The sequence below is a fragment of the Urocitellus parryii genome, chromosome 3 (assembly GCF_045843805.1).
Source record: "Urocitellus parryii isolate mUroPar1 chromosome 3, mUroPar1.hap1, whole genome shotgun sequence".
NCBI classification, from domain to species: domain Eukaryota; kingdom Metazoa; phylum Chordata; class Mammalia; order Rodentia; family Sciuridae; genus Urocitellus; species Urocitellus parryii.
This window is the reverse complement of record NC_135533.1, coordinates 183,814,360-183,826,505: the sequence shown is the minus strand read 5'-3', so window position 1 is coordinate 183,826,505 and position 12,146 is coordinate 183,814,360. Positions and strand designations below refer to the sequence as shown.

The 12,146-nt window shown below is 31.4% G+C and overlaps 1 protein-coding gene across 4 annotated transcripts in view; it reads left to right on the top strand.

Moving 5' to 3' along the window:
- Nucleotides 1–12,146, top strand: part of Top2b (DNA topoisomerase II beta) — a 58,223-nt gene that overhangs the window by 20,079 nt on the left and 25,998 nt on the right. For 3 of the 4 annotated variants that reach the window (XM_026406665.2, XM_026406673.2, XM_026406657.2), the window contains exons 5-16: nt 1,160–1,305; nt 1,922–2,019; nt 2,593–2,805; nt 5,574–5,747; nt 7,871–7,972; nt 8,053–8,190; nt 8,734–8,872; nt 9,224–9,381; nt 9,539–9,664; nt 10,564–10,674; nt 10,760–10,865; nt 11,703–11,812. In XM_026406665.2, the coding sequence (XP_026262450.1) occupies nt 1,160–1,305; nt 1,922–2,019; nt 2,593–2,805; nt 5,574–5,747; nt 7,871–7,972; nt 8,053–8,190; nt 8,734–8,872; nt 9,224–9,381; nt 9,539–9,664; nt 10,564–10,674; nt 10,760–10,865; nt 11,703–11,812 (1,621 nt within the window). Of the gene's footprint in view, nt 1–1,159; nt 1,306–1,921; nt 2,020–2,592; nt 2,806–5,573; nt 5,748–7,870; nt 7,973–8,052; nt 8,191–8,733; nt 8,873–9,223; nt 9,382–9,538; nt 9,665–10,563; nt 10,675–10,759; nt 10,866–11,702; nt 11,813–12,146 lie in introns of those variants that run through there. The other variant, XM_026406679.2, reaches the window with a different exon arrangement.

The window sequence follows — 12,146 nt, the reverse complement described above, 5'->3', positions numbered from 1 at the left end:
GAGCTCTTAGTCCATAAAAGGCTGGCTCCAATACTTAGGGGCTTGAGGTGAAGCAAAAATATCGTTGTGGAAGAGTGTGGCTGAAGGAAGCATCTTACACGATGATCAGAGAGCAAAGAGGGAGAAATTCCACTTGCCAGATACAATATATACCCCAAAGCCATGCCCCCCAGTGGCCCACCTCCTCCAGTCACACCCCACCTGCCTCCAGTTACCACTAAATTAATTCTATCAGGGATTAACTCACTGATTATTACTTTAAGGCTCTGACAACCTAATCATTTCCCCACTGAATCCTCTTGCATTGTCTCACATGTGAGCTTTTGGGGGCCACCTCATATTACAAACCATAACAATATGCATTTTGTGACAAGCTGCAGATTCTTCTATTTTTGAATTTTAACTAACATTTTGACTTTTGTGAATTTCCTCCCATAAAGTCATTTTTTAACTACATATATTATAGAAATAATAAAAAGTTATTTTTATTAAGATGAATTTCATTTCAGTCGTAATTTTTGCTTAAGTTTTTCTAATTTAATCATTTTAAAACAATTCAAATGGAACAGAGTGCTCTTATGCTGTTTATTCAATTGAACCATTTTCTCTGGCTAATTTATATGAAAAGAAAACTATCGCTGATTTTTTTTTTTTTTTTTTTGTCTCAGAGACTGAACTCAGGGGTGTTTAACCACTGAGCTGCATCCCCAGCCCTATTTTGTATTTTGTTTAGAGACAGGGTCTCACTGAGTTGCTTAGTGCCTCGCTTTTGCGAGGCTGCCTTTGAACTCGCAATCCTCCTGCCTCAATCTCTGTAGCTGCTGGGATTATAGGTGTGTGCCACTGTACCCAGCCTATAGCTGATTTCTTGTAAAAGTGTTATTTCTTTTATTCTTTTCTGGGAGGTTGAGAAGAATTACTTTTTCTGAGAAATTTTGTAGTATTACCTTATAGATCTTAGTGATTCTAGTTTGAGTTATGATTCGGGGATTGAAATTTGTATCCTTAGCAAGTATTTTCTTGAGATAAGTCAGTGGCTAAGTTGGTAATGACTGGCATCAGGCTTGCAGATAGTAAGATTTATTCAGGATAACATTACTTTTTAAGGAAATTAATGTATGTTTAATTTTAAGCTCTAAACTTGGTTGTTTATTTACAGTGAGTCGAACATTATAAGCATTTGGAATAATGGGAAAGGCATTCCAGTAGTGGAACACAAAGTAGAGAAAGTTTATGTTCCTGCTTTAATTTTTGGACAACTTTTAACATCCAGCAATTATGATGATGATGAGAAAAAAGTTACAGGTAAAATCTGAATGGCATTTTGATTGAGAAATGCTGTTTTCTTAACACAATCTCATACCTTTCTATTTTTATGTAAAGTATTACAAGAAAGGAAACCTGTGTAGTATTGTTGTGAGAAAATCCTTTTCAGAATTAACATTTATAACATACTATCATATACTATTGTCTTGGCCATATAGTTTTGTCAAAAACATTTAAAAAGTCTGGTAATACACTAACTTAAGTTAGAATTGCTGGAACTGTAATTTAACAATTTGAATTTTAAGTTAGACAAGACTATTATGATACTTGTATATATAAATCTGTTATTATATAAGCCAATGTCTCGGGGTATTAAATTACTTTTAAACTGTTTTTCTTAAGAGGGTCAAAATTAAAAGGCTAGTCTCTGTAAATAAAGTAGAAAGGGATCAAACAAATGTTTTCTTCTTATACTATTGTGTATGCTAAATTTTAATGTTCTCATTAAGTGAAAAAAATATGCTAAAAATATTCAATCAATAACTGATAAGATACAATAAGAACTGTTTTTCATTAGATTCTGTCCTGTGGTAGATAATTAGCAAAGTTTCTTTTAAAATAATTTTCACTAAATATTTTACATTTAATTTAACAGGTGGTCGTAATGGTTATGGTGCAAAACTTTGTAATATTTTCAGTACAAAATTTACGGTAGAAACGGCTTGCAAAGAATACAAGCATAGTTTTAAACAGGTATGATAGAAATGTGGATTTCATTTAAAAATGTTATTGTTTTGCTGATACCTATGTAACTTTTTTTTCTTTTTTTTTTTTAAGTGTTAAGTAAGTCACAAAAGTAAAGAGACACCAGAATGCCTGGGAGATTTTATATAAGCTGATCTTTCTATTATTCTCTTAAAGCAAAATGCTTTATTTAACAGACTTCTTTAACCTTGTCAAGTGTTAGTAAAAATGTCCCAAATATTATAGACTTATTTAAATGCAGCCACTTAGCATGGTTGAAAATTCCTCATTGAATCTTCAAATTTACATTTGAAAAATTTTGGCAGGTCATTAAAAATAGTTTGAAAGTTTATGTAACCTTATTTAATTTTGTCAGAAAAAGCATCATGTTTTTAATTTAATATTCTCAACATTGTTATAATAGTAACATTTTTTAAATCTCTAATATTAGTTTCAAGGATTTGTTTGATTTGTTGTAGGGTTGGAAATAGTTGGTAAATGAATGTATTCATGAGCCAAGTCTTTATGTATTATAAAATGTAAAAGCATTATAGAAATATTTGAGTATTTTTTCTTTTAAAGACATGGATGAATAATATGATGAAGACTTCTGAAGCCAAAATTAAACATTTTGATGGTGAAGATTACACATGCATAACATTCCAACCAGATCTGTCTAAATTTAAGATGGAAAAACTTGACAAGGATATTGTAGCCCTTATGACCAGAAGAGCATATGATTTGGCTGGTTCATGTAAAGGGGTCAAGGTCATGTTTAATGGAAAGAAATTGCCTGTAAGTGTCTTCTATTTAAAATATAACAATGTATTATTTTAGAATATAGTTGGAGCTTGCATTTTAAATCTAATTTGATAATCTTTCTTTTAACTTGTGTGTTTAGACGATTAAAGTGATTATTGATTTATGTGGATTAAATTTTGTCATGTTGCTTATTTATGTTCCTTTAATTTGTTCTTTGTTGCTTAGTCTTCCAATTGTGTCTTCTGGTTATGAGTATTTTTAAAATGCTGTGTTTTTATTTTTTCTATTTACTTACTTGTACTTTTAAAGATCTTTTTAGTCATTTCCATAGGATTTATAGTAAACATACTTGTCTGAACGGTATTGAGCCCACCTTTAAGCATCACTTTATATTTAGTGAAAGGACAGTATAAACCCAGGTTCTTCATTCCTTCCTTGAGTCATTCTCATCATAGATTTCACTTTTCCATAGGATGTAAACATCAGACAGAGAAGAAAGAGAATGAAGCAGAAGAAATATTTGAAAATGTAATGGCAAAAAAAAAAATTAGTGACATTGTTATTGCTTTAAGCAATTTTCTTATAGAGCAATTAAAAATACAATAAAAGATTATATTTTACATTTACTCAGTTTCCAGTGTTCTCATTCTTAGAGTAGATTTCAGTTTCTGATCTGTGTGTGTGTGTGTGTGTGTGTGTGTGTGTGTGTGAGAGAGAGAGAGAGAGAGAAAGAGAGAAAGAGAGAGGGAGAGATACAGATAGAGAGAAAGAGAGGGAGAGGGAGAGAGACAGGGTCTTGCTTGTTGCTGGGGCTTTCCTGGTACTCCTGGTTTCAAGCAGTCTTCCTGTCTTAGACTCCTAAGTAGTTGGAACTATAGACATGCATGCACCACCATATCTAATTTCAGTTTCTGATCTTAGTCATATTCCTTCTGTATGAAGATTTTCCTATAATGTTTCTTGTGGAATAGGTGGCGATGAATTTTGTTTGAGAAAGTATTTTTTCACTCTCAAAAGATATTTTCACTGGATATAGAATTGTGGGTTGACAAAGCCCTGTTGTCTATCACTAATTTTGAAAAATTTTAGCCATTTCTTCAAATATTTCTTCTGACCTTTCTTTTCCTTCTAGTATATTATGTCTAAATTTTATTGTTTGTATTATCCCAACCTCTTAGATAGTTTCCTTGTTTTATTCCATCTGTTTTTCTCTTTGTATTTCAGTTCTCTTCCTTTTGCACTTCAGTTCTTTTCCTTTTGCACTATCTTCAAGTTTATTGATTATTTTTTGTTGTTGTTGTTGTTGTTTCATTGTGTCAATTGTACTGACGAGCCTGTCAAAGATGTTCTTTATATCTTTTACCACATATTGGATATTTAGCATTTCCATTTGGTTCTTTCTTATTTCCTTCTCTTTGCTGAAGTTGCATGTTTTCTACCTTTTGCACTAGAGACCATTAACATACTAATCACAGTTATTTTAAATGCCCTATCTGATGCTTGTTAAAACATTTGCTATGTTTCTGAGAATTGATTCTGATGATGGCTTTCTTTTTAGACTTTTTCCTACCTTTTCATATGCCTGAAATTTTTTGTTGAAAATCAGTTATGTTGTGTAGGGCAGTAGATACTAAATAGATTTTAGTATGGGATTTATGTTAATCTATCCAGAAGTTGAAGCTGTGTTTGAAGTTTTTTCCAGGGACGTTCAAATTCTTCTTTATTTTTGTCTTTCCCCTTGGCCTTGGGTTTTTTTCTTTGGGCTTCGCTTCAGAGGCTGTTTGTCTCTTCTAGCTTTTCTAGCTGAAACCTCTTATTATTGGAGGCTTATTAGCATGGGAGTAATTATGGGGGGAGGAATTCTCTAATGCCTGATTAAAATCCCAGTATTTGGAGTGTATACAGTGAGCCTGTATCTCACAAATTAAGTTTCAGAAATACTCATTCTCCATAGTAAAAACTTTTCTTCTGTCTTCTATTCATTTTACCCAGTTGCAGCAGGTATCCATCAGTGATTTCAGTCTGTGTCCTTTGGGACCCCTGCCCTGCAGAATAAGGAATATGTAGTTTTTTTTTTGTTTGGTTTTTTTTTTTTTGGGTAAGGAAGATAGGTCTGGGTAGCTTTCCCATTGGCTGCTGTGCTCTGTCCTTGGGCAGCACCATGGGGGAATCATTCTTTTGATTCTTTTTGTTCTTTCCTATGAGAAGTTGGTGAGATTCCCGGAAGAAAACCTTGCAAAGTAATAAGAACTCCTTATGACTATAGCCTTCAGAAGCTTCCTACACTTATTAGTCTAATCTTCTGTATTGTTAGTTAAAAATCCTAGTTTAAACTTCCAATTGGTTTACTAAACTTCTATCCCAAGTAAGTAAGTACTTAGATTTTGTGGTTTTCTATAGACTCACGTCTTTCTCCAAACTATGATCTAAATTCTTTGATGGGTTTGTGAAAAATTAGTTTATTTGATAATCTGTTTTCTTATAAGGTCAGAAATGGCTTCTGTTTCAGCTCTTTGTGTCTGAACTTACTGGAAATCTCTGTCATTTTAAGAACTAAATTATGACAAATTTTATAATAATTTACCCATCCCTTATCCTCTTTATCAAGTACACAGAGAAATAAATAATTTTTAAAGATCAGGGATAAAGAAATAGATTAGGGAAAAGTCATGAAGTTTTGGACCTGTGGGGTTAGTTATTGTAAATGAGAAGAAATGAAAAGATGAAAAGTACCCAATGGCATTCACCTGTTTGCGTGCCAATATAGTATTGTTTATTATCTTTGTTTTTTAAATTAATAGGTAAATGGATTTCGAAGTTATGTAGACCTTTATGTGAAAGACAAATTGGATGAAACTGGGGTAGCCCTGAAAGTTATTCATGAACTTGCAAATGAACGGTGGGATGTTTGTCTCACATTGAGTGAGAAAGGATTCCAGCAAATCAGCTTTGTAAATAGTATTGCAACTACAAAAGTAAGTATGCAAATTCTTTGTTTCAAGGTCATTTGTAAACAATGCTGCATTAAAAACAACAAAATAAAAGATACTAAGTCCGCTTTTCTTAGAGAAAATTGACTTATAAAAGTGAAAGCTTATTTATACAATAGATATATTACAATTTATTTAACTATCCATTGAGAATTACATTTATATGCTTAGTATTTATAGTTATTTATGTAAGTTAGAATAACAAATTCCTTTTCTGTGTTCTGAGTTTAGGGTATATTATAGAATAATAGATAAATTTTTGGAGAGGTCAGATTATGGAACATGTTATTTGTCACTCTAAGAAGTTTGTTCTGTAGGCTTTTGAATTTTGGAATCAAAAGACATTGTTCTCATATAAAAGCACTTAGTGTGCCGGATGTAGCTCAGTGGTAGAGCCCTTGCTCAAGCATGTGTGAGGCCCTAGGTTCAATCTCCAGTTTCACTTCCACCAAAAAAAAAAATAAAAAATTATTCATTGACTATAATAAATTTCTGGGCAATACAAGCATATATCCTGGAATAGTTTAAGGCAGTGATTTGTTACTCTTGTTTGAATAAAAAAATTTTAATTTCTTTTAATGTATAATTTTTTAATAGAATCATTTTTTGTAGTCAGCAGAAATTGAGTCATTTATGATTAATAGAAATTTACTTAAACTGTGAGTTTAACATGTGAAGGTTTTATTTTTTCTTGATAACTAGGGACTAGGAATAGGCAGTCTTAGGCTGCTAATGTGTCACGGCAACATCATCAGGGACCTGTGTTCCTTCTGGCTTTCTTTTCTGTCACCTTTAGCATGTGATTTTATTTTCACACCCTTAAGATGCTAGCTGTACCCATTTGCCTCACTTCTAAGTTCTAGGGAGATGAAAGTGGAGTTGAGCCAAATCTCTCTATTGGTTGGAAATACAATAGGGTTTTTAGAAGACTCGCTTAGTGGATCTCTGCTAACATTTCACTTGCTAGAACTGGATCATATGACTGTCCCTAGCTAACAAAGGAGTCATGGTTTGTGAATCTTTATAACTGGGTGCCAATTAAAAACAATCTGTTAGTTACCAATTCTCCCATTACATTTATAACAATCAATGGTTGCCACAATTCCTAGGCTTAAATCATGTATCTTATTACCACCAACCATATGCATTTTCATTATCACTTTCATGTCTTATTTTTAAATTTTTTTGGCAGTGCTGGGGATGGATCCCAGGTTCTTATATGTTAGGCAAAAATTCTACCACTGAGATACATTACCAGCCCCTACTCTATTATTTCCACTGCATAATAGAGTTGGCTATGCAGAGTTTTATATAGTTGCATAGAATAATAAGAAATATACATTTTGATTCTTGTCTCTGATTCTGACACAGAGCTCCTTAAAATTTGTAATTTCCTGAGTAGTAAGGATGATAGGAGTTAACTTTTTTGTTCTAACATTTGATCTTTCTCCCAAAGCTTTGTCCCAAAGCTCCTAAATATGTTGGGTTATAGGAATGTCTTAATATTTCAGCATGTGGTAGATGCATAGACAGGGCTAGTTGCCTGAAATAACAACATTAATTAGAAACCCTAGCTCTTTTGATTTCTAGGGAGGGGAGAGGGACTGGAGATTGAGTTTAAGATTATACCTATATGATGAAAGCTTCTAAAGAATGGGGTTCTCAGAGATCCCAGGTTGGTGTCTATATTGAAGTGTTGGGAGGGTGGCATGTCTGGAGAGGATGTACCCACCACCTACTGCCCCCATACCTTGCCCCAAGTACCTTTTTATTGGCTATTCATGAGATATATTTTTAAATAAACTGCCAAATGAAGCTAAAATGTGTTCCTGAGTTCTATGAGCCATTCTAGCAAATTATCAAACCTGAATAAGTCACGGGAACTCCCAATTTGTAGCTGGTTGGTCTAAAGTATAGAAGGCCCGCCTCTTGAACTGGCCTTGGTTTATTGGTGCTGTTGCCAAAAATATCTAATTAAAAAATTTTGACATTGTTATTCTGAGACTTATATTACTTCTCTAGAAAAATGAAATCACTGGAAGTTGTTGGCTACCTTAATTATAGAAGATTTGGGATTTTGTCGTCTTTTTTTTTTTTTTCCTCTTTAGGGCGGACGGCATGTGGATTATGTAGTAGATCAAGTTGTTGGTAAACTGATTGAAGTAGTTAAGAAAAAGAACAAAGCAGGTGTATCAGTGAAACCATTTCAAGTAAGTGATGCTTTATATATTTTGCTGAATTTTTAAATAATTTTAGTTTTAATGTTGACTTCTTTTTCTGTTTTTCACAGGTGAAAAACCATATATGGGTTTTTATCAATTGTCTTATTGAAAATCCAACTTTTGATTCTCAGACTAAGGAAAACATGACTTTACAGCCCAAAAGTTTTGGGTCCAAATGTCAGCTATCAGAAAAATTTTTTAAAGCAGTGAGTAAAACTTGTATTATATTTCAAGGTGGAAGTTGTTTTCTTGATTCATCCTATCTGTGATTACTTTGTCTTATTGTATTAACTGTGAATATAGTCATGTTTACACCACAAATTAATATGCTTAATTCTGATAATTTCAAACGGAGACTTCAGTGTTTCATCAAACCATTGATTGTTTTTCCAAGAACTAAATTAAGGAATTATGTAATTATGTTTTTAACTTTGAACTGGTCATTGAAAAGCTCAGATTTCCCTTTTAACAAGTGTACAGATCCTTTTGGGGCTCCAGTTTTTATCTTTTCTACTCTGATTTCAATTTCATCTAGTGATTTTAATGTACAAGTATTCTTATTGTAGTAAAATGCATAACAAAATGTACTATTTTCTACATACTTGAAAATTTTATTTTACTTTGTACATATTTATTGGGTTACCTTAATTTTTTGAAAATAAGATGAGGGTATAAGTCAATCTTTGATTTGCAACTGAGCCTTATAATACTGTTAGCTTCTTATAATCTATTTTATCTTCTTTTTTTAGGCCTCTAATTGTGGTATTGTAGAAAGTATCCTGAATTGGGTGAAATTTAAGGCTCAAACTCAGCTGAATAAGAAATGTTCATCAGTAAAATATAGTAAAATCAAAGGTATTCCCAAACTGGATGATGCTAATGATGCTGGTAAGATTCAGATTATTTTCTCTTAAAGATCTTGATTTAAATGTAATTAAAATTAAAATAGAATAATAAATAATAAAAATTATTTTTAATTTATCCAGTTCAAGAAATTTTTTTTTAGACTCTGTTTTCTGTTGAGAGTATAATGTGACATCATTGAAATTGCCACATATGCTACCATTACTACATTTTAGGGGATAGAAATTTATTTAAAACTTAAACTGTACTGAGCGTAATATGGGATGACTCTTATAGTCTTTCACTATCATTGTGAGCAGTAATTTTTATGTCTTCATTTTTTTTGATCTGTAAAATGAGAAATTCAGAGTATACTTAGTTTTTAATTTTTCTTAGGTGGCAAACATTCTCTGGAGTGTACACTCATATTAACAGAGGGAGACTCTGCCAAATCCTTGGCTGTGTCTGGATTAGGTGTGATTGGACGAGACAGATATGGAGTCTTTCCACTCAGGGGTAAAATTCTTAATGTACGAGAAGCTTCTCATAAACAGGTACGTGTGTGAATGTGTGTGTGTGTAAAATCTTCACACATTTAGGACATTTTTAATACTTTACTAAAATTGTTGAACTTTAAAATGTAAATTCTGGTAATTTTTTGTGTATTTTAATGCTTTTGAAATACTTCCAATGATTTTTCTTTTTGCACAGATCATGGAAAATGCAGAAATAAACAATATTATTAAAATAGTTGGTTTACAATACAAGAAAAGTTATGATGATGCAGAATCTCTGAAAACCTTACGTTATGGAAAGATTATGATTATGACTGATCAGGTTGGTTTAAGTCATCACCTACTTAAAATTAATATGTTCAGGTTGTCCTTCTGATAAATGTTTCATGGTACTTGTTCCAAGTTAATGTAAGTGAAAGTAATTGTACATCAAAGAGGAGAAAACACATTTTGTAATAGAAACATTTGTGTTGAGCACAATTTATATTATTTAATATTTGGGTACTGATCTTGGTTATTTAAAAATATTTTTAAATGCAGTAAATTTGAGCAGAGTAGACACAGTATTATATTATAGTGACTAAGCCTACACATGAGTAGAAATGAAATGATGGAATCTACAAGTAGGAAAGATTAATAGTTAATATTGATATGTGATTGCATTCATAAAAATCAGGAGGATTTTAATAGTAAAATGGCAGTAATCAAGACAGAACTAACAAATTGAAAGAATTTCATACGCATTTAAATGTTTTTCTTTTGTATACTCTTAGTAAAAGCATCAGTAGAAAAAATGACAACTGACAAAGCTGCTATACATTTTTAAGCAGAATATTTATAATTTTTTGGTCATGTGAAGACTTACGCCTATGCTCCTTGGATTTCCTCTTCCATTGTGCAATGAAGTAGCATTATAACCACGTTTTACATATTTTTCATCCTTAAAATAATTTTTAGTGAAAGAAAAAATAACAGACATAATTATATTTTATAATGACAGGAAAATTCAGTGTATTGCTAGTTATATTCTTTATTCGCATTTTAAGAAATATTTTTTTTTTACTGTGGTGATCTAATGTTTTATAAAATGCAGTTCTAAAATTTTGAATGGAACTTTGTCTCTTTGCTGCCTTCATATGTTTTTAAATTTGGCTATATAAGTAGTTAACAATTCATAAAATTGTTATAGGAAGTTTTACTTTTTTTTTTTTTTAATTTCAGGATCAAGATGGTTCTCACATAAAGGGTCTGCTTATTAATTTCATCCATCACAACTGGCCATCACTTTTGAAGCATGGTTTTCTTGAAGAGTTCATTACTCCTATTGTAAAGGTACTATTTACATTATTACATTTTTATACTGTTGTCTTAATGAGCAGCAGAAACACTAATTTTTTTTTCTTTTAATTAATTTAAGGCAAGCAAAAATAAGCAGGAACTTTCCTTCTACAGTATTCCTGAATTTGATGAGTGGAAAAAACATATAGAGAACCAGAAAGCCTGGAAAATAAAGTACTACAAAGGTTTGTGTTTTAAAATATTTAAGTTTTGTGAAGTGATTCCTGACATAAATTTATTTTTATAACAGAAGTATAAAAAAAAAACTTTGAAAGTTTCTCTTAGATTTCAAAAACGGTTACTGCTGATTTTTTAAAAATTGTCATAGAAAATTCTGTAAAAATATAAAGTAGTATAATGAAATCCTCATGTACTTTAACAATTACTATTTCTTTGGTCAGTCTTGTTTTATTTAAACCTCTCTTCACACCACCCCATTAGTTTTAAATACCATATTTAAAAATCTAGTCATGTTAAAATTCCTCATAATTATATTAATATATAAATAGCATCATAAAAATATAAGTTTGTAGTACAATCATGAGTAATATGTATTACATATAATATGTATGATTGAGATATATCTATATATCTACATATATACACATATATATTGTTTTCTTTTTGTTAATATCCAAACATAGTACATTTGGTTGATAAGTCTCTTTAACCGCTGAATATATTATTTCTCTTTTCATAGTTTTCCTTGTTATTTATTTATTAAGATAGTTAAACTATTTGTTCTGGATTGTGACTATTATATATCTGTAGTTTAATATATAGCATGTTTTCTGCCCCCAGCACCATCAAAATAAAACAAACCAACCCCAGAACATTTGCTAGATAGCATTATATACTTTTGTAAGGAGGCATGTAATCTAGTTTGTCTTTTTTTGTCTATTAAGATTGATCTGTTGGTGTGGGTGTTGCCACTTTATTTTTAAATAATTTTCCCTACCAGCTTTTCATTCAGTAGTTTTAATAGTTATTGATGTGTGCAACTCACTTTTTAAATTGTACAGGATTGGGTACCAGTACGGCTAAAGAGGCAAAGGAATATTTTGCTGATATGGAAAGGCATCGCATTTTGTTTAGATATGCTGGTCCTGAAGATGATGCTGCCATTACCTTGGTAATTAAGTTAATTTTTAAAATTCTTACGTTAACCATCCCCTACCTGATGTATATTTCCTCCCAATCCTGGTTTGCTGTGATAGTTTCTTTTAAAATTTTAGTGCTCAGAGAGTGAACTTTTAGTCTTTTTCTGCAGATTATGCCTGTCATTCATAATTCCTTAATAGACTAAGTTCAGGGTTATTATTGTCAAAAGCATTAGAAAATACCTTTAATTTTCCTGAGGTTAATAATTAACTATTTGCTGTTTGTGAATATAAATTTTACTGTTAATTTTATCTATCTATCTATTTATTTATTTATTTATTGGTCCTGGGGATTGAACCCAGGGC